The sequence below is a fragment of the Thamnophis elegans genome, chromosome 4 (genome assembly GCF_009769535.1).
Source record: "Thamnophis elegans isolate rThaEle1 chromosome 4, rThaEle1.pri, whole genome shotgun sequence".
Lineage (NCBI taxonomy): Eukaryota > Metazoa > Chordata > Lepidosauria > Squamata > Colubridae > Thamnophis > Thamnophis elegans.
This window is the reverse complement of record NC_045544.1, coordinates 32,278,501-32,302,109: the sequence shown is the minus strand read 5'-3', so window position 1 is coordinate 32,302,109 and position 23,609 is coordinate 32,278,501. Positions and strand designations below refer to the sequence as shown.

The 23,609-nt window shown below is 38.0% G+C and overlaps 1 protein-coding gene across 1 annotated transcript in view; it reads left to right on the top strand.

Annotated features, from left to right (window-relative positions):
* Positions 1 to 23,609, top strand: part of REV3L (REV3 like, DNA directed polymerase zeta catalytic subunit) — an 88,200-nt gene that overhangs the window by 30,735 nt on the left and 33,856 nt on the right. The window contains exons 6-14 of the mRNA XM_032215688.1: positions 462 to 556; positions 961 to 1,065; positions 2,317 to 2,401; positions 2,485 to 2,624; positions 4,264 to 4,368; positions 7,392 to 7,617; positions 8,462 to 8,598; positions 10,224 to 14,316; positions 15,116 to 16,002. Coding sequence (XP_032071579.1) covers positions 462 to 556; positions 961 to 1,065; positions 2,317 to 2,401; positions 2,485 to 2,624; positions 4,264 to 4,368; positions 7,392 to 7,617; positions 8,462 to 8,598; positions 10,224 to 14,316; positions 15,116 to 16,002 — 5,873 coding nt within the window. The remainder of the gene's footprint in view (positions 1 to 461; positions 557 to 960; positions 1,066 to 2,316; positions 2,402 to 2,484; positions 2,625 to 4,263; positions 4,369 to 7,391; positions 7,618 to 8,461; positions 8,599 to 10,223; positions 14,317 to 15,115; positions 16,003 to 23,609) is intronic.

The window sequence follows — 23,609 nt, the reverse complement described above, 5'->3', positions numbered from 1 at the left end:
GCGGCATACAACATTAAAAGAAACACACAATACAAAAATTAAAAAGAAATTAAATAGGATAACCCAAACCCAATAGAATCAGACTTTTCATATTCAACAATCCCTTCTCTAATCTTGTTCTTGAATTCCATTGACCTGATTGTGACGTGTCAGTCGGTTTTTTCCCCATATATATCTTGTTCTACAGGACTTACAAATATCTTTAGCCACAACTTTTGTGTTGTTATGCAACATTGGGGGAATCTCACTTTTAGCCCTGGAGAATAGGAAGAATAGTATCATTTGTACATATCTAATGCTTCTCATTCTTTAGTTGAACTAAGGTTAAAACCATTGTAAATCTGTGATTATTTATGTATTTTGATACAAAACTTTACATATAATTTCTATGTTTATTATAATACATTTAATATATATATATATATAACATAATACTCTTTTTAACTTTAATTTAAATGCAGCTCTTTGATATTGGAAGGTATAGAGCCACAGAGTACCTGTGAATTGGAAGTGGATGCAGTAGCTGCTGATATTTTAAATAGATTGGATATTGAAGGTAAAGTATTTTTCTTTGTGTGATCACATGGTATATTTGTAGGTGTTTTTTTTTTCAGTTCAGTGTATAATTCCTTCACTTAAAATATTTGTGTTCTGTTAAGCAATAGTATATTTTAATAGAAAAAGATAAATAACTTTTTTGATAGCCAGTAGGAAAGATGCTAAACTGTACCCAGTAAAGTCCACCCTCAACCATTAAAGTTTACAAAATCATAGTGGGTGATTTTAGGTCAGTTATTATCTCTTGAGCTTCTGGGTAAAAGGTGAAATATAAGCCTAACATGATAAACATGAGGGAGGGCAGATTTTTCTTACTATTGCTATTCAAGATGACCTCTTGTAAAGCTATGTCTTAATAAGCTTGATGCTGCCATTGATTCTGCTGCATCTTTTCTGATCTAGCCCAGATTGGTCAGAATCCAGGGTTACAAGCAATATGGGAGGATGAGAAACAGCGTCGTCGGAAGAACAAAGAGTCATCCCAAATTACTCCTCCTAACTCACAAGGTAGAATTGTTGGACTAAAATGTCTAATTTTGATTGGATACTGCTATTGTGAACTAAATAAAATTTGGGATATAAAAATTTTGGAATGTATATAATATAACATCATAACATTTTCTGAATTTCTTCTTTTTACCTGTTGCTTTTATATGTTCTCACTGGATTATATTTCATTTTATTTTAAACTCCATTTTCATTTTCTATTACCAGTATAGTCTTAGGTCCAAAAAAGCAGAAATAGTGAAGAAAAAGCATTTGTTCTTAAAGTTAGAATAATATGAATGCAGTGCCATAATTTGCAAAGTGTTGTATCTAAGAAGTGATATATAAGTAAATTGCATATGTTTTTTTACCATCTGGAAGATGCTAAAAATTCAGGAATGCATTAGTTTAATATCTTACAGCAGACCTGGGCATTTTATGGTCCCACATCCGGCCCTTCGGCTGTCCCCACATCCGTCCCTTTCCAGCCCACGTGAGCTTAATCGGAAATTAGAAATTAAATGCAAATAAGTATATGTCATGCATGCAATACAATTGCATTGTTTTTATTTTGAAGGTGACTGCTACTTTTTTCCCATTTATCTATGTGTGTATCCATGCATGCCTATGCACTTTCACAGCCCTATTAGTTTAGTCCTCCACAACAGTCCCAGTTTCTCATGTAGCCTTTGGGGAAATCAATTGCCCATCTATGTCTTACAGTTATACTGACAAGAATTACTCTGAAATTCATGGCTAAAATTCATTGCCTAGTTTGAGTATATTTTGCTTCATTTCTTCATTTTATGTTACCTTCCTCAAATAGTATTGTTGTTCCTGTTTAGTGTAACGGTTAATGCCTCAAATTAGAAGTGCGGCAACAGCCATACTTTTGCACATGAGTCATAAGTCATTTTTCAACACTGTTGTGACTTAGGTTACTTTTGTGATATAATATATATCAATACATATTAATATATTAAAATAATATATAACTATTTGTAATAGTCATAAGTCGAGGACTACCAATACGTCATGTTTTATGGATATCTCAAGAGAAGTTCTATTCCGAAGTTCAATTCCGAAGTTCTGAATAGATCGAAATAGAATCTACATAGGTGTAGATCCAGATTCTTTTTTTTTAATGGGCATGGCCATTTACAGATGATATATTGCTTTATTTTCAGTTAAAATATTTAGTAACAATTCTTAAGGGGGGAGAATATTAATATAGTGACTCTAAATTCCTTATATTTTTTTCATGAAAAAAAGATCGTGGATTTGTGGCCCCAACAGAAAGTGAAAGAATCTTTCAGAAGAGACTTAAAGAAATACTCAAGCAAAGTGATTTTTCTGTGTAAGTATTAATTTATATGTTAATCTTTATCTTTTTACCTCTGAATTCAACAATCACATTATTTTTTTATTATTATTAATTAGGACATCTGGCTCAATAGACAGCAATAATGAATCTCAAGAATTCTCTGCTGAATTGACATTACATTCTGAGATACCTAAAATTGTTTCATGCTCACCAGCAAATATGATAGAAGTACACAGTGATGATGAACTGCACAGAGGTTAGTATTAATACAGCAGTTGTTTTCTTCAATTACAAGACTTGTCCTATTAGAACTGATTTATTCAGAATGGAAGATATTGAAATGAACACACGAACTTTTCTATTGAACAGACTATCTTCATGCTCATCTGCATTTTATTTTATCCTTTATTACCAATTTGTTGATACACTTTGTGTGAATATTATGAGTATAATCCTATTTAATGTTAATATGCATTTTTATTATTGGTAAGTATCTTGACTATTTAACTTTGGCTTAAGATGAACTTTTAAGACATATATATACATGGCATGCTATAACTACATGTATTATTAGGAATATTGGTAATATTTGTAATATTAACATAATTAGGATGGAACATTATAATGTATTGTATTTGTTAAATTTTCAACAGATTCTGGTAAGATTTATATATAAGATGTATTGATTAATTCCAGTCTGCTGAAGAAATTAACAAATTCACATTTATTGCTTACTCAGTATTTGGAGATAAAGGAAATTTAGTACATATATTTAAGTCTATATAATATGTAATATGTATTACATATGTATATGTAGTATGTATATGTAATATATAATATGAAAAGCTGCTTGGTTTAGTGGTTAAGATACCAGGCTAGAAACCAAAATATTGTCAGTTCTAGTTCTACCTTAGGCACAAAGCCAGCAGGGTGACTTTGGCTACTTGTCTGGGCAATCTCCAAGAGTTGGGGCCAGTTGAACAAGAGAAAACAAATGTACCTTATTTTTCGGAGTATAAGACGCTCCAGAATATAAGACTCATCTTAGTTTTTGGGGAGGAAAATACAAAAAAAAAATTCTGCCTCTGCCTACCAGCATCCATGGTATTCATCTGGCTAGCGTCCTGTCAGTATGTAAGAGAGTTGAGGGCTGTTTGGAAACAAACAGTATTTGCTGTGTGAGCAATAAGGAAGGAAACAGCAAGAAGCCTGGGTGTGGCTTGTACTGTACTAAAACTGTATGCTGTGCTGATATCTGAAATTAAAACGGAAAGTGAAACTTCTCTGCTGAACTACCACGTTGGAAAACCTGCTTTGGGTATTGTATATTTACTTAATATGTTATATTATACATAAGGAGAAGTTATTGAATCCTGCTGAATCAGTTACTTCTGTGTACTTTCTGAATGTGATTGCTGCTGCAAACTCTGGCACATCCTTGCAGCAAATAGTGAACGGCCAGGTCAGCTTCAGCACATTGCAGCCTGATTCTGCATGAGCAGCTGATTGGCGGGTGGATCAGTCTCCTGGAATACCTCCAATCAGGCTGCAGGGATTGCCACAGACCATTGCCTCCTTCATGCCTCACGTTTTTTGCTACATTCTGTGTATAAGACGCACCTAAATTTTCACCCTCTTTGGGGGGGAGTACGTCTTATACTCTGAAAAATACGGTATATACAAAAAAAACCAGTAGATAAGAAAAAGAAAGCTGCTTTATGTATCATTTTATTAAAATAAAGTATAAAGACATCTTACTTCTCTTGAACCACAAGCATGTTCCCAGTATATTATATCTTCACAAAATGTAAATGCACATTTTAAGAATTTAATAGTCTTGTGATATTTGTAAAACAGTATTGGCAGCTAACCCAGAATCCTTGTTCATTTTTTAGAAGATTCTGAAAGCAAATACAAAGAGGATGCACTTATAAATGAAGAAGCCATTTTGAATATAATGGAAAATAGTCAATATTTCCAACCCGTATCTCAGAGATTTAGTAAGTATAATTCACAAAGACTTTTCTAAGTAAGGATTAAGAATATTTAGGTATAGATATTAAAGTGTTTTAATTACTTTGGTAAGAATTTGTGTGGCTTTATTATATTAATCACCCTGTTTGTCTTGCTTGTTTAAAACAGCAGGAAATCAGATAATTAAAAAGTATCTAAGAATTATTAGTGGGTTCCCTTTTTATTACTTACAGTATATCCATGCATTTGGTTTCTTTTTTTACATACTCATCGTATACACATACCTAAAATGTGTGGAAAGTATAAGAATTATTAAGCAAGAGAAATTAAAGGCAAAAGGTAGTAGAAAAGGAAATTATTTTTTACAATACTATGCCTCTCTATTCTTCTCTGACCTTGCAAATTATCATTGCTTCTATCCACCCAGTTAAACTTGTTCACACATTTCTGATTGTTCTTTAAAGTTCTCATTAGCTCTATCCAAACTTAACTCTTGATTTTCATTTTAAAATTTTAACTCTTTGACATTTTAATTTTTACATACTGTTTTTAGATTTTGATGTTTTACTGTACACTGCCCAGAGTGTTTTTTTGAGTGAGTCAGGCAGTTTAGAAATGTGAAATATAAATGAATAAACTTAAAACATGTGTCCAAAATCTGAGACCTATGACTCGGAAAGGAATGAAATTTGGAAAGGTTGTGGCTGTTTCAGTGCTACTTGCTGCTGCTAGGTTGCTACTGTGGTCATTTGATCTTCATTTTCAATGTTCCATGATAATTTCCCAACCATTCTTGCAATCCCTTGCTGTCAGGGTGAACAACCAGATCTACATGTAAAGAGTTCAGTTAGCTGTTTATTTCTCAAGCTTATACACAGGAATTTTCTCAGACTGAAAGTTTGTACCTGGATTAGACTAAATAACGTTCAGTGGCTTTAAGGAGAAGGTCAGCCTTTGCCTTCTTGTGCCCATATAGGGATTCCAGACTAATTATCCATTTGACCCCTCCCCCTGGCATGGCCAGTTTTCTCTAATATTTCCCCCCTCCCCTACCCAGCAGCAGGCACTTACCTGCTAGAAAGGGAGAAGGAAAGAAGGGAGGAACAGGGAGGAAGAAACCTCTATGCATCATTCTCAATCTACGCCACTGTATTTCCCCAGGCGGCTATCTTCCTTGACCTGTTCCGCCCACATGCTTTTCCCAACCCATGTAGCACTTCTTGTATATTCTCATACACCGTCCCCAACCCATGCTAGTCACATGTGCTTCCCTGATCCAACTCATACCACCTCCACATGCCATCCTTGACCCATCATGGTGCTTTCATGCACCCTTCTTGACATTTGTTATCCTCCTGTGGACCCTACCTGACTCCCATGGCACCTCTTAGCTCTCCTCCATGACTTCCTTGCACTCTTTTGACCCTCAATGCCCCTATGTGCCTTTCCAAATCCACACAACATCAATCACTCATTCCTCGGTACCTTTCCCAACCATATAATCTTACCATTTTTCAGCATTTTCACTGTGTTTTCATCCACTTCTTTCCTGGACCCTAACATTTTGTAGTACTTGTTTCAATAGCATTCTTCAACATATCACTAACATTTCTTTGCAAGTTGCTAAAATATTTCTTCCCCTATTCTTTCTCTTCAGTTTCTTCCCAAATAAGTCCATCATTTCTGTACACTCTTCTAAAGACTCTGTGTTTAAACCCTTTTCACCCACTTCTAATATAATTTTTATTTCCATCAACATCATATTTGTCTTCCTCTCACCTTTGTTCTCTTTGATAGCATTCTTTAAAACCATATTTTTAACACTAATTCAAGTACTTACCACAACTTTTTCTTTAGCTTCATTTTTCATGTACTCGCTTGGAGTTTATCTTGTACTATTTATCATACAAAACTTACACATTTATTCAGTCATTCTTTCACTTTATTTTCCTTCATTTCTCTTCTTCCATATCTACTCCTCCCCAAATCCATTATTAGCACATTCAGATATGGCTGTCCCACTTTAAATAACTCTTCTTTCTTTCTTCACTAATTCCCTCAATCGTTTATAACAAATAATGCCTTAGATTCCTTCCTTTGCTATATGTATGTATACATATATTGAAGGCAAAAATTTGAAATAAATGGGCCGTTTTCTGAAAAATACTTATCAAATTACTTTTCTGCATTTTCTTGTCTGGTTTCCATCAGTCCATTCATATCACTTAACATATGTTTTTCATCTAGGTTGCATTCATTCATAAGGTGGTCCCGTTTCCCCCCAACTCATAGCTGTATTTTTTCCTCCCATTGTCACCATTCATTTGTAAAAAGGTGTATTAGCTTAGTGGCTTAAAATCTTGGAGGTGGTCTTTGCTCCAGCAGTTCAAGTCCTAGCACTACATGACAAAGTGAGCTCACATCACTTGCCTCATCTTCTGCCAACCTAGCAGTTCAAAAGCATGTTACATGGAAATAAATAAATAGATACCACTTCAGTGGGAAAAATTATGGTACTTTGTATGGAAGTACAATCTCAACTGGTGCAGGACTTGCTCAAATGCAATCCCCAATTGCGAGGCAACATCAGAGGGAAACACCCCGGATGACACTGAAGAACACTGTTAACCATTCTGAATACGGAGCTAGTTCACCCTCTGTGGTACACACCTTGGATAGCATGCAAGTGTGAACCAAATGGACTAGCAGCCTTAGGCAGCCAAACCACTACTCTGTACCAACCATGTAGTGTCCTAGCTAATGTACCATCACCATATGCTAAATAAATAAATAAATAAACCATTGATTTGTGCTCAACGTGGAATATGTAAGCCAACATAATGTTGATCATATCTGACCAATCAGTAAACACATGTTAAGATACATGAGAGAAATGATAATAAAAATGAAAAATCTAGTATATTTTCATTCATCTATGGCATTGAGATGAGGAGGTTTTTAGGTTTTATTAAAACAAAAACCAATGCAGAGATTGTTTTTAACAGTGATTTCTTTAAAAAATACAAAAATACATTCTTTTTTCCTGTAGTGAATAACAGTGCTGATCAAGCCATTTTAGCTGAATTGGAGGATGATGGGTATGAGATTGTACAACAAAATGCATCATCACAGCATTATTCTTCTGGACACCATAGAAATCTTCAGAACAGTGATGATGAAGAAAATGAGCCACAGATTGAAAAAGAAGAAATGGAGCTCAGTTTGCTAATGTCCCAACAATGGGACAGCAGCTCAAATGATGATGCAAAGAGAAGGTATATTCTTTTTTAGTACATTTGGGCATCTGATAAAAGTACTGATCAAGTACTGAATCAAAGTTCAATGTATTGAACCTTCCATGCTACTGAAGAAAATCTATATAATCTATATATTATCCATGATCTAATATAATATCAAAACATATCTGTAGGACAATGTATAGGAATAAATGTAAGCTCAGTCAGCCTAATGTGCAGTAGATACGACTTTAAGCAAGGTAATCTAGAAGCCTTAATTAAAACATAGTCATACTAGTGACTAGTTTAGCCCTAATTGTCATATTTTTGAAAACTGTAGTAAGATTGGAAAGGATTTTGATAGAGAAGAGATTAGATGTATTGATAGAGGAAAGAAATAAGCCTATGTAGTGCTTCATTTGAAAGAGAATTGAAAGTGTTAGAAGACACATATAGCATCTATTTGCAACTCACTAAAACAGGTCCAAATTTAAAATGTGTCTATAGTATGCCATGATAAATTGTATCAAAAATTATAGAGAATCAACTCTGCCTACCTATGTCTCAGCAAAAGCCATCTAATAGGATGGACAATTCAAACAAGACTTAAACCCTAGTTGAAATTTATCTAGAAATTTAGTTTCATCCAATCTGAACAGCTATTTCACCTCAATAACTTTGCCCAGGAAGGGGATACAGTTTTAGATCTGAGCAGAAAGTGATCTCATCACAACAATAATACTCATCAGACTGTCATCGACCTGGAAAGTGAATTTTACAGATTTATTTGTCTTTTCTGTCCAAGATTAAATGTGTCATAATTGAACTACCAGATTATAATCAGAAGTTTTCAAATGTGTAAAATAGGTTGTATTTCTTATAGGTCAATGGGCAGAAGTAGAAATCAAAGTTCAGGTGAAGATGATAGTTCTTCTGAAGATGATATGGACTGGAATGATAATGTGCTTCTAGCAAGCCTTTCTATACCTCAATTAGATGGAACTGCAGATGAAAATGGTGGTAAGTATACTTAAAGGATTTTACAGTTGCATTTCCCCCAGAAACAATAGTTCTTCATTACAATCTCTGTGTCACATATGTGGATTAGGTGCTTTGCAGAAGCATTTGATAGGAAGCTTGCCCCACATATATCATAAAGTTAAATTTTAGGTGAAATTGTTGAGTTTATTTTCAACCACCCCAATCATAACATTGAGCCAATATTTTCAAGTGGTTCACCATCAAAAAATTAAGTAGTCAAAATTAAGTGTAATTGTCAAAACTTAGGGGCTTTCCATAATATGTGTGTGTGTGTGTGTGTGTGTGTGTGTGTGTTTTGTGCTGATAAATAAATAAAGGGAGACTAGTATAGATCTATTTCAAGCTATTTAGCTCTCATCAGCTAGCCATACCCTTACTGGGATTCGAACCTGGGCTATATTACATATTAGGCAGACGTCTTAGCCATTAAGCCAATCGGCTCGTCACAAGAGTCCATCACGACAGAAACCCAATATTTTTACTGTTGCCTTTGTTATATTTGTGTTTTATTTGTGCTGATAAATAAATAAAGGGAGACTAGTATAGATCTATTTCAAGCTATTTAGCTCTCATCAGCTAGCCATACCCTTACTGGGATTCGAGTGGCTAAGACGTCTGCCTAATATGTAATATAGCCCAGGTTCAAATCCCAGTGAGGGTATGGCTAGCTGATGAGAGCTAAATAGCTTGAAATAGATCTATATTAGTCTCCCTTTATTTATTTATTCAGCACAAATAAAACACAAATATAACAAAGGCAACAGTAAAAATATTGGGTTTCTGCCATGATGGACTCTTGTGACGAGCCGATTGACAGAGAATGGAAGCAGTTAGCTTCCTCCCATAATTGGGGCATACTAGGGGTTGTGACTTTAAATACATATATACATATATACATATATACATATATACATATATACATACATACATACATACATACATACATACATACATACATACATATATGGCAACTCCACTGCTCCACTCCTCTGGAATGCCTTGAGCAATTTCAACCAAACTTGGTACACCAATGACTTACTCTCTGAAAACAAATACTGTGGGGCTAAAACACCGCCAAGACCCCTTGTGGGGGGTGTTCTGTTAAGGTACAGCCTGTTGTGCCTTAAAATGGCTTCTACTGCAGTGGAGTTGCCATGGTAACTGCTTCACAGTACTCCACAAGGGGACTCCCTCTGGTAAGGGGGAAAATCCAACAGTAAAAATTACATTTGGTCCTGACATTTTCAACAAGGCTTTGATTATGCTAAACACCTGTAAATAAAATTACTTTGATTTGATACTATGCATATAATTCATTTCTTTTCCTGTCTAATACATGATTGGGATAAATAAATCCCCTGGCAACACAAGGTTATCAGCTAGTCTTTTTATAAATATTGTGAAATTCTATGAATGTTATCTAAAATATCTCTCATACCACATTATGGTCTTCTACTGCTTGATGCTCTTAGAATTTCTTTAACTATATTCTTTTATCATCAAGAATTATTATTTGGCCAAACAACATCTGTATACTTGCTGATAGTTTAAACAATATAACCTCAGGGGAAAAATAGTTTAAAAAATCATCTGTTCTGTTCTAGACAATCCTTTGAACAATGAAGGTTCTCGGACCCACACCTCTGCAATTGCAACAAGTAAAACTGTAAAGACTACAATTTTTCATAAAGATGCTGCTACTCTGGAACCCCCATCATCTGCCAAAATAACTTTTCAATGTAAACACACAAGTGCCCTTTCTTCTCATGTTTTGAATACTGATGACTTAGAAGGTCTTACTCAACCAAGCATGATAGATATAAGACCTGACTTATCAATCCATTCTCTTTCAAATGAAAGTATTTACAACATGAAATACCCAGCATCCTTCAACAATATCCTTCATTCTGAAAAGCCACATCAGGAAAATAATAAAAGTGAAAAAGGCCCTGTTTTGTGTGAAGACATCTCTTCTGTAAACAGACACTTGCCTAGCAGAAAGTATGCTGGAATTAGAAAGGTTGCAAAGGATGTATCTCAGCATATGAACCACCAAATTAGTGAAAATATTCTAACAAAGAAGTCTAACTTTGTAGATTTAGTTTATTCCAAAAATAAAACATCTTCTGAAATAAATATAAAAGCAAACACCACCGATTTAAATAGCCTTTTCCCAGCACCAGAAAACTGTGAAACTATGTCTTGCTCAGAGACTCAGACTCTTATTCTTTCTTCTGAAAAAAGCACTGACGGAGATAGCCTTAATAACTTTAAACTTAGATACGAAGAATTTGAGGAACACAAGACTGAAAAAACAAATGTAAATCAACAGGCAGCACACTATATGTTCTTTCCTAGTGTAGTTCTTTCTAATTGCCTCAATCAGCCGCAGAAATTGGGCCCTGTGACATACAAACTACAACACTGCAAAAAACAGTCTAAGCTAAAACGAAGTAAAAAGAAAATGGTTCTTAGCAATCAGCAGTCTTCAAGTGCCATGGATACTTTATCTACAAAAGAAAGCTGCTATGTACAAGATAATGCAAGTAGCAATATTTCTGATAGAGACATTTTGTTACCCAATGATACTCAAATTCATCATACGGTTTTTGAAAACAAAATGTCCAAAGACACTAGGAACTATACTGATTGTCATTTTGAAGATTTTGCTCAAGAATCTGAGCAAACATTTGGGCTGTGTAGTAATAAATATACACTCCGAGCTAAACGTAAAATAAATTATGAAACTGAAGACAGTGAATCTAGTTTGGGCATACATAATTCAAAAATCATGCTACCTCATTCTACTGTAGAAAATGATGAAGATGTTGATGGTTCTAAAAAATTTAGAAAACGAAGGCGACTTTCTAGAAAATTGCCACCTGTTATTATAAAATATATTATTATTAATAGGTTCAGGGGGCGGAAAAATATGCTTGTTAAGCTGGGGAAAATAGATTCTAGTGAGGAACAAGTGTTACTTACTGAAGAGAGAATGAATCTATATAAGAAGCTTGCACCTTTGAAGGACTTCTGGCCAAAAGTTCCTGATTCACCTGCAACCAAATATCCTATTTATCCATTAACACCAAAGAAAAGTAACAAAAGAAAAGCAAAATGTAAGTCCACCAAGAAAAGGCTGGGTGGGAACCCACAAAATATAAAAAGTAAAACTATTAGAAGAACCCTGTATTTCAGAAAAAGGACTCATGCCTTTCTTTCCGCTCCTCTGCCGTCATACAATGCTGAAACTGAAGATTGTGACTTGAATTATAGTGATGTTATGTCTAAATTAGGTTTTCTGTCAGAAAGAAGTGCAAGTCCAGTTAATGTATCCCCACCCCGGTGCTGGTCTCCCACTGATCCAAATGCTGAAGAAATTGCATGTAATCTAGAAAAAGAAACATTAGTGTTTAAAAATACTAATACGTTCAGCAGTAAAACTGTTAATTCCAATGTAGGAAAACACGTTCAGTCAAAAACTCAGGTTAAAAAATGTAGAAAGCAATTTGCTAATGCTACTATAAGAAGCAAAAAAAGCAACCAGTCTAATAAACCTAGAAATAATTTGAAGAAAAAGCCAAGATCAAAACAGAAACAAAAATTTAAAAAAGTTTCAACATTGGTGACAGTTGCAGATGGTCAAAATAGTATTCCTCCTGTAACAGAACGTAAACCTACACCACACCCCTGGGATTTACCTGAGAATGTTCACAACCTGGGAAATTCACAACCATTTACAAAAGAGCTTGCATCCACTAGCTGTACTACAGGACATCCATCTTCAGCACAGCTTTCATTAACAGCTAATGCCCAAGTAAATCCATTGATTTATTTCCAGTCATTGTTGGAAAATGAAAAGCCTATTGGACACCAAGGTTTCAGTTTGACAGAGGATCTTCATCCAGACATAGCTTCTCTGATATCTGGAAGGGAAAAAGCCAAAATAAATTTCCAAAGATCTAACAGTCAGAGTGGTATATTTAGGATGGAAGAATCCTCAATTCAAAATAATGTATATGACCAGTGTAACTGTATATCTCAGGTAGCACTGAAGGCGTATAGTTCTAAGGATGCACTTAAAAAGACAGAAGAAGTTACAAATTCACAAAACAAACTTTTATCCTCTGTGGGAAAAGTAAATGAAAACTGTATTTCTTCTGATGTGATCAATACTGATCAGATTCATCCTGGTAACCTTCATTGTAAAGATAATCAGCAGCAAATAGTTCATTTGTCAGAAGCAACAAAGCAGGCTGATCATATTTCTTCTTTTTTAAAAACTTCTGGGGAAAGCCATGGATCTTTTCAGTCACCAAAAAAATGCTTTATAGCTTCTTTAAGAAGTCCGATGAACAAATTAGAATGGGAACAGAAACAGAAGGGATTTATTTTGGATGTGGCACATTTTAGCCCTGAAAAAAATACAAAACAAAAAGTAGTGTCGGAAACAATATCTCAAGCCCAAACAGATTCTCAATGTAAGAGCAAGGGTCTGGTAACTCCTTCAGCATTCAATGAAGGGCAATCTGGCTTAGCAGTTCTGAAAGAATTGCTCCAAAAGAGACAACAGAAAATGCATATGAACAACATTCATGAACAAGCATCAGTTAAATCTCAGTCAAACATAGATGCATCCTTGTTTGCTGATTCAAATAAACCAGCAAAAAAACCTGGTTCTGTTGCATCCTCAAGAAAGCCTCGTATTCCCAGGGATAAAAAATCTAAAGAAAAGGTGGTAAAGCTTTTAAAAGACTCAGCCAAACAACTAAGTAATAAAACTGGCCATGTTACACTTACTGATACTTCTATTCTTTATTCAGATGCAGGTTTTGAAAGCTGTTACTCACTTGAAGATAGTCTGTCACCTGATCATAATTACAATTTTGATATTAATGCTATAGGGCAGACTGGATTTTGTAGTTTGTATTCTGCAAGTCAGTTTGTCCCAGCAGATCAAAATTTACCACAGAAGTTTCTGAGTGATGTAGCTCAGGACCATTATCCAGGTCAAACAGCAGAAACTGAATTTTTGAATCATAATAAAATATCAAAGGAAGAAAATATGCATAATACAGATACTCAATCTTGGTTAAGATCTGGCCAACATAGTCCTCAACGTTTTGATAAAAGATGTCTGGAAAACAATGAAAATCTTCTCCACAATCAGTGGAAAACCATTCTTCCATCTACGTCTCAACCTGGTTCACCAGCAGTTGGTCAGCAGGCTGAAATGTGTCATAAAGAACAACTTCAGTTGGATAGAAATATTATGAAGAAAGCAATTTTTCTTAATCTTTCATCTCCAAATGGTGATTGGAGTCAAAATCCCTTTAGAAAGGAAGTCATTTCTGAATCTGGGCAATTGCTTGATTCAGCTGGTATTTCTTTTTCTTCTATTTTATCTTCCCCCGATGGTGAACTTATGGATGCTGCTTCTGAAGATTTAGAGTTGTATATTTCAAGAAACAATGAGGGATTAACACCAACTCCTGACAGTTCACCTAGATCTACAAGCTCTCCATCACAGTCAAAAAATGGGAGCTCTACAGTTCGTGCTGCTCACATCCTTAAACCTCTAATGTCACCTCCCAGTCGTGAAGAAATCATGTCAACTTTATTAGATCATGATCTGGCAGAAACAATTTATCAAGAACCTTTTTGCAGCAACCCCTCTGATGTACCTGAAAAGCCAAGGTAATGTGGTTATATAGATAGTCAGTAGGACTTTCTGTAGTCATATTTCTCTTTATCAATAAAAAAGTTTAAATTTTTACATAAGATTTAAAAAGTTGGATACAATTTAATATAGCCTTCCTTTCTGGACCCATTACACAGTGAATGCCTACAAGGTGAAAGTTAGAGCTACATAGAATCACAATTAAATTTCAGCTATAAAAGTAAAACACTTTGGTTGATTTGTATCGTTAAATAATCCTTGTGAATATGACATGTAGGAATGATTGGGTATTACTCGGAAGTATTTAAATGAAACTAGATAAATTACCATTTTAATATTCCTGGGTCTCAACAAAGTTATTCATAGTCAATTATTTAATTTATTACCTTGGGGCCTTATCTTAGACCCTAAAGGGTTTTGACTGAAGTTTATTCTTTTGCTTAGATAATTTAACCACATTTTATTATTTACTGTATATTTTATTGTATATAGTAGTTTTGTATTGAAGATAATACTTTTTCCTGGTAAATCAGATTATATGTTCTTCATCTCTCTGTTCTTTCCAAATCTGAGTTGGAAGTTGAAGACCTTCTAGAATATGAACCAATTTCGTTGTATTTAAGTACAATGACAATAAAGATTATACTTATAGAATAGATTTGAGGGCTTCAATAGAAGATAGGAAAGTTTCCATTATACAATAAATGTATACTTATATTTAAGTATTAGATGGATGAAAACAGCAAGGACAAATAAGACTACTAATAAAATCAATTCTGTTTATGAGAAAAATAATGAAAGTAATTATTTTTACAGAGAGATTGGAGGACGAGTACTTACAGTAGAATCTAGACTTCCAAATGATCTACTTGAATTTGAAGGAGATTTCTCTTTGGAGGGACTACAACTCTGGAAGACTGCATTTTTGGCAATGGCACAGAGTCCTAGGCCAGGTTCTCCCCTTCGAAATAGCCAATTTTCTACTGATAAAAAACAAAGGAACACCCGTAAAATTAATGACAAAAAGATAGTGATCATGCCTTGCAAATGTGCACCAAGCTATCAGCAAATTCAGTCATGGCTTCAAGCCAAAGAAGATTACGAATATTTTAAAAAAAGAGCTGTCATCAAATCAATTGAAATAGAAAAGATTGATGAGAGTTTGAACAATATGTCTTTGCCTAAGAATCTGTGTGATCAGATAGTCAAGGTTGCTGTGAGTTCTGGTATACCAAGCAAACCTGCTGTACAATCAGAAGATCTGTGCTTTTCATCTTCAAATCCCACATCACCTCAAACTATGGAAAAGTTTGGTGTAAATGTCTCTGAAATGAGTAAGTCTATTGTTAAAGTAAAGACAATGCCACTTGTCCCTGCAGCAATAGATAAGGATAAAAAAGAGGAAGATTGTACCAATTACAGTTCTCCTGATTCACCAGGACTTCCTCCCTGGCAACAAGTTGTACCCACTGATTCTAAGCAATCTAATTTAGAAGACTCAGAGGGTATATTGTCTTCTCTAGAAGAAAATAAATCTGTAGCTGAGAAAGAACAGAAATCTGTCAAAAAGGAAAGCAACATACCATTTTGTGTCTCCCCATTGAGCAAAGAACCAGATGACAATTCTGATGTTTGCTTTCATAGTACACCTATCAGGGAACATATGTCTAAAGAAGAAGCACTTGGATGTACTCCGTTATCAGGTAAGCTTATGACCAAAGAAATACAGCACTTAAAACTAAATTCAGTTAGTTATCGCATTACTTACTTGTATTAGGTTTATTATGATTGCCCACCCCACAACACCTGAGTGGCTTACAGTATCCAGATTTAAAAAGTTAAAAGCACAAAACAAAAAGTGGCAGCCCAGACTAAAAATAACCAAACCAATAAAAATCTGGTGAGTTCCACAGAGGCACTAACTCCAGACTTGGTCTATAGAGCCTGGAGTCCCAAGAAAGTTAACACTATACTTCCCTTGGGAGTGCTGTTCCATGGGGCAGAGAAGACACTTCTTCCATCCCCCCAAATGGCAATGCTTAATTGAGGGGATCTGGGGCATAGCTATTCTGCCTGAATGTACCAAATAGGCATAAACTATTATAGACAGGTGGTCCCTAAGAAAATGAGCCCCTATGCCATAAAGGACTATATAGGTAATGGCCAATATTTCAGATTGCACCCTGAAGCCAACTGACAGCCACTGCTGTTTGTGTAGTAACACATGGGCAAAATGAGATACCCATAATTGCTCAGGCCATTGCATTTTGACATAGCTGTACCTTTCAGATTGCCTTCAAGGGCAGCCCCATGTAGAACACATTTCAAATTCCAGTCATTAGATGAGTAGGGCATGAGTAACTATCTATAGGATCTCCTAGTTGAGAAAAAGAGACAACTGGCACACAAGAGGTGTCAGCTGCCATCTGCTCATCAAGTCCAGAAAGACCAGAGAGTTGCTTACTAATCAAGCTATCCAAGACCAACAGTGAAAACCTACCCAACACAGGGAAACCCAATACTACAGCAACTCAGTCTTGTCAGGCTTGAGCCAAAGTCTGTTTCTCTCCATTCAGACCTAAATGGCCTCCAGACACTGATTTAGTAACTGACCATTTCACCTGTGCAGCCTGGAGTTGAGATGCAAAATTGGGTATTACTAGAGTATTCATGATACCAAAACCTGAACTGATGGATAATCTCATCTAACAGTTTAGTTAGATGTTACCGAGGAAAGGACAACCGAGGTATCTGTAATAGGATGTGGGAATAACTTTGAGAGGTATCAGCCCATAGAAGCAAGAAGAGTATGGAAGTGTCTTAGAAGGGACCTTCGCAGTTTTCTGGAAAGTAAAAGTATAGAAGGAGAAAAATGCTTTCAGAGAGAAGAGAAGATTGGATTGCAAACTAGATGATAATTGTCCAAAATGGAGACATTTAGTGATGGTCTCTTGAAAAGAGGGCATTCTACCATATCCTTCAAGACTAGAGTGACTACCTATACTTCAAAAATAGAATATAATATTAAATATGGCTTTAAACATAAAGGATAGCCATTTAATATTTACTCATTTAAAATAGTCATAATATTTGAATATATAAAGACATTGGCGTCATAAATATAACCAAGTAAATAAACCATTAATGAATTTGCAACATTTTCCTAATTTGCATAAGATCAAAATAAAATGTGATCAAATGTCATTCTGTGATTCAGTATTGCGTTAATATTTGCTTGTTTCATGTACAACATGTATTCTATCTGGAAAATACTCTTTATTTTTACTCAGTATTTGCAGTGATTGAACCAGTAGCTTTCTGAATGCAAAGCATGTGCTCTGCAACTTTTTAATTAAAATAAACCTTCAAAGTTTTTATACATAATTTAATCCATTGTACAGAATACAGAGTTGGAAGGGACCTTTGCTCATTGTAATATTCCTGACAAAAAACTATACAGTTTTCCAGAGGAATTTTGCAGGATTAGCCAGGATTGGGTATTGTGATGTCCAATTGGCCTCGAGACAGAGTTAATTTGAAGCCACACCTCTGTGCTCCTTGCTTCTGGTTCCCAGTTTCAACTCTGTCTGGCCGAAGAAAGACAGGTTGCTTTTGGTTCCTGATTCTTCCAAAAACAATCCAATGCCATCCCGCAAATTCCTTCACCCTGCCTTCTTTCCCTTGCCTCCATCTGATACCTGGAAGCCTCCCCTTGGTGTGGCTTGCTCCCGGCCGCCGGTAAGGGATTTAAAAGTTGCTTCTTGGGGCTTTAGAGGCAGAACGCCATTACGGCGGCCATTTGGGGGCCTCAATTCCTGCGGGCCGCAAGGGCTGGTGCAGAGGCTACTACGAAGCCTTGTTTTCATCCCTGCCTTCCTGGGTGGCCATCTTTTCTGAAGCGGTGGCAGCGGCAAGCCCCTGAAGGCCTAGATCGACGCCAGGAGGCCTGGAGCGGTGTGGGACAGCAAAACAGGCAGGAAAGGTCTACCAGAGGCTGATTTCGTCACATGGAAGCCGTAAGTGATTGGGGGAAGCTGTTTTTTGGTCGCTGCTTTTTCTGGTGGGCTGGGCCTGGTGGAGCCCTGACCTGGTGCCCTGGCAGATGCAGAGGAGAGGCTGGATTCCCCCCCCCATTGTCCCCTGGGGAGGGGACCTCCAGTGGGGCCCGAGTGAGGCCCACAGCCTCTGTGAGACTGCGAAAAACTTCAGCAGCTGGAAAATCCTCCAAGGCCTTGCAGAAGGATGAGGAAAGGAGGCACAGGGCCTTGGAAAAGCAGATGTCAAGGGCTGAACAGAGGGGTAGGCCTAGTTCTCCCTTGAGGTCTAGATCGCCCATTAGATCCAGGTCTAGGTCTCCTCATGGGGGATTCTCCAGTGTATCTCAGGGACATTTCACCTTCCCCCCCCCACTCTCCATGGTGGAACAGGGCCCCTATCTAAGGGATCCTTTTCAGTGCAGGGAGGATAGTCCCATCAGGCCATCATTGGCTCCACAGTCTGAAGGCTGTGCACAAGAGGAGGAGGAGGATTCCTTCGTTAGAGACATGGAGCAGCTTCCAGCAAGCAGAGGTTTATCTCCTCTGCAATTTCACATGGAATTTCTGCTGGGTTACAGAAGGGATCTGTGCGACCCTCAATGGTGGCAAAGGTCCCTGGGGGGGGGGGGTTTCCACTGCTCAGGCCAGGCTAAGGCCTTCCTCCTTGGAGGTGTGCTGGCCTGTTTCTTCCTCTCTGGCTAGCAAGGGTTCCATGGCGGGGAATTGGGTTCAGAGAGAGGTAGATATGTCTGATGATGAGGATCCCTCAAAATCTGAGGCTTATCTCCGTGAGTGCTCTGTCAGGGTCCAATGCTATCTCGATGACATCTTAGTCTAAGCAGCATCGTTTGAGCGGGTGAGGGAGGATCTTTCGTTGGTGGTATCCACACTACAGCAGTTAGGTTTTTCGGTTAACCTAGATAAGAGTTCCCTCATTCCCGCCACCAGGATTACTCACCTGGGGACCATCATAGACTCCTAAGCTGGGGAAGCTGTCCCACGATCGTAAAGTTAGTTTGTTAGCTTTAGTTAGACAAGGTAGAAGTCAACGTTTTGTTCCTGTAGTAGTGCTCTCCAGCTTGCTGGGGAAATTCATTTCTTGCATAGACGTTGTGCCTTGGGCTCATCTACACACGAGGCCGCTCCAGTGGCATCTCCTGCCACATCAGAAGTCAAACTCCAGCAATTCCAAGGAAAAGGTTCCAGTGACACCACAGGTGCAGCTCTCATTGGCTCTCCCTCATTGGCTGGGAGTTCAGGGAGCCAAAGCGCCTCATCCTGACAACAGACGCCAGCTTGTACGGTGGGGAGCTCTCTTGGAATCCCGGATGGCGCAGGGGCGTTGGACCTGGTTGGATCTCCAACATAATATAAATTGGCTGGAACTGCGAGTGATTCACTTGGCATTGCGGCACTTCAAGGACCATGTTCGGGATCAAGACGTCTTGGTGCTGACCGACAACGTGGCGGCGAAGGCCCACGTCAACCGACAGGGCAGCACACACTCCAAGACTCTTTGGACCGAGGTGATGGCTCTCGGCACCTGGGCTGAAAGCCATCTTCGATCGCTCAGGGCAGAGCACATCACAGGAGTGAACAACCATCAAGCTGACTGGCTCAGTCGGGCCACGGTCGAACACGGGGAGTGGAGCCTTTCTCCGAAACTGTTCTGGGCCATCTGCTCCAGGTTTGGCCATCCGGAGGTGGACCTATTTGCCGCACCGCAGAACGCTGAGGTGGATTGGTTCTTCTCTCGGTTCCCGACTCAGGGAACGGAGGTAGTCGACGCGCTTCGGATTCGGTGGCTGGAGGGCCTGCTGTACACCTTCCCTTCTCTTCCCCTTCTCCTTGGGGTAGTTCGGAAAGTGATATCAGAGAGGGCGGAACTCGCCTTAGTGGCGTCCTACTGGTCGCGCCGGGCGTGGGTTTTTTAATATAAATTTTATTTTTTATTTTCGAAACAAACACAACACATAAAATCTTCCTTCTTTACATACTGTAGAAAGTGTATCAGTTGGTTACAAAAGGCTTTCGTGCATCTCTTCCACAGTCATCAAGCATAATTCATATTAGCTCAAGTATTTTAACTCAGATATTTATACATGTTACCCTTATACCTCAGTTTTTATTTGACTATAATTGTTTAAACGTCCATAATAAAATATACCAAGATTTAATACATAACCACATACTGGCATTTCATTTAATATTTCTAAAATCCTCCAATAACACTGAATCCTTATGTCCTATTCTAGCTAAACATCCATAATATTTAATAACAAACTTTTCTAACCCTCCTTTCCAAATCACTGTTTGCAATTTTCATCCAGTTTCCTTATATTGTACCCGTACATGTACATATACATATACATATACATATACATATACATATACATATACATATACATATACATATACATATACATATACATATACATATATATATATATATATATATATATATATATATATATGTTGTCATCATTATCCCTCCTTTATTTGACTATATCCTGTATCATATCATTTTCCCCCTAATAATCAAAACTTCTTTAAGTCCATAGATTCTTTAATTTTATCTTCTTCTATATCTTGACCTTTGGAATAGATTTCCTCTCCATTTAATTCCTCTTTCTGTATTCCATTCTTTCCATTTTCAGGAACAAACCAATTACTATAGATATCAGCAGGTTTAGTTTCCTTATATTCATTTTTCCACTTCGTTTTTTTGAGTTTCAATCACCCTGTTTTGCATTTGATGAACATTTTCAATTTTTTCATCATATTTTCTTGTTATGTGTTCTAGGTATTCCATATTCCATTTAGTTCTGAAAATATATTTTGCAAAGTTAAGACCTCTATTTTTTTCTTGATGTTGTGTCATTCTAACAAACACAGCTGCTCTAGTTTGGAAGATTAATAAAATTAAAGCATAGATTCACAAAGAACGTTATTTTCACTTTTCTCTGGTTGAAAATACACTTCAAAGGGACATCTGTGTGCTCTTATCAGTCTGTAGCCAAACAGTAAAACCTTGTGCCAAGTCAAAGCAATCCATGAAAGAAAGAAAAAAGTTCTGTTTTGAATACACAAAACTCCGATCAACAAAACCTCCCATCCTCCTTGTATTTCAAATTAGAAAAAGAGGTCCAATCTTTAAATGAATTAGAAAAATACCCACAGCAATAAAAGAGGAAAACTTTAGTCTGTAAATTACAGAGTCACAAGGAGAAGGTAGCAGAAGAAAACTTAATCCATCCGTTTCAAAAGGTTTGCATAGATTCGATCCATGAAAATAACATTTAAAAAGTAAGATAACCACTGTCCAAAACCATTCCAAATTTAATTCCGCCGCTTGATTCTTCTATTTTTCAATTTAAATTGATTTTTGAGTTTTTATAGGCAGTCTCTTTTTTAAAACAATAAAAATTCCTCACCAGCTGGAAACACTTTCTCTTTCCGTGTCCTTCCGTTTTGGAGCTGCCCCGACTTTGTCAGCCTTGGCTGGATTTTTTGTCGCTGGCTTGAAAAACTTCTCTTGCTTTTTTCAGGGATTTTGCGGTATCCCCGAGATCAGCAAGATGTATTCTTCCTGTTCACCGTCACTTTGGGACGGTTTAGGTCCGTTTGGACCACCCACTGGCAAAAGTGTTGGCTGTGGTCTCAGAGCATTGAGACCACACAACCATATCATTGCGACATTGGCTCCTCCCTCCCACGCCAGGCGTTGTTTGTAGACCTAATGTGCCTATCAGTGTCACACCTGTGGAGGATCCCGGAGAGGGATGTGGACTTCAGATAGGGAAACCTGGTGCATCCCGAGCCACAGTGGCTGCAGCTAACCATGTGGCGATTGAGCAGGAGCACCTAAGGGCCGCCCAGCTTTCACAGAGGGTGATCTCCACAGTTGAGGCTTCATGCAAGGGTTCCACCACTTTATGATTTATGATTCCACCTGGCGGGTCTTTGCAGAGTGGTGCCTGGGAGCAAATCCTTGTGAGGCTTCGGTATCGCATGTCTTGGAGTTCCTCCAAGATGGATTGGACAGGGGGCTCTCACACGGCACCCTCAGGAGACAGGTGGTGGCCCTCTCCACAATTATTCGGGGAGAGGGGCTCCTTCCACTTTCCCAGGTCCCGTTAATTAAGAGGTTTTTGAAGGGTGCGGGGAATCTCTGTCCCCCAGTAGTCCACAGGTTTCCGACATGGAGCCTCACTACGGTTCTCCAAGCAATGGCAGGAGCACCATTCGAACCTCTGAGGACGGTTGACCTGAAGTTCATAACCCTTAAGGTAGTGTTCCTTGTGGCGGTCACCTCAGCAAGTTGCATCTCTGAACTGGGGGCGTTGTCCTCCAGGTCGGATTTTTGTACATTCCACAATAATCGGGTCGTCCTGCGACTGGATCCTATTTTTGTTCCCAAGGTTAACTCCCTTTTCCACAGGTCGCAGGAGGTGGTATTACCGGATTTTTGTCCGGACCCGTCTCATGATAGGGAGCGCCTTTGGCACCAACTGGATGTCAGGCGTGCCTTGCGAATTTACCTGAGGCGCATGGAGAGTCTCAGGAAGTCTGAGGTGCTCTTCATTTCCTTTTATCCATCTTCCCTGAGGAAGAAGGTGTCCTCCTTGGCTATAGGGAGGTGGATCAAAATGGACATCGCATTGGTCTATGAGGTTCAGCACCTTCCAGTGCCCCAGGGCATCACAGCACACTCCACCAGGAGTGCGGCTACCTCGGCGGCCTGGGCCACACAGGCGCCTATTGTGGAGATTTGCAGGGCGGCTATGTGGGCATCCCCGTCTCCCTTTATCAGGCACTACAGGTTTGACGCGTTTGCATCGGCTGATGCAGCCTTTGGTTGTAGGGTGTTACAACAGGTGGTAGCGCATGAGGGGCCCAGGACCAATAGTGCCCCCCCTGAGAGACGTTAACTTGGGTATGTCCCAATCCTGACTAATCCTGCAAAATTCCTCCAGAAAATGACAGTTGGTCTTACCTGAATTGTTGTTTCAGGAGGTTTTGCAGGATTAGCCAGGTTCCCGCCCTAGAGTTAGTCCAGGGGTTGGGGGAGTTCAGGGGTAGGATGTGTTCCCTTATGATTTGTTTTCAGGTGTTTTGCAGTGGTCTTGACTCATTGAAACTGGGAACCAGAAGCAAGGAGCACAGAGGCGTGGCTTCATATTAACTCTGTCTCAAGGCCAATTGCACATCACAATAGCCAATCCTGGTTAATCCTGCAAAACCTCCTAAAACAACAGTTCAGGTAAGACCAA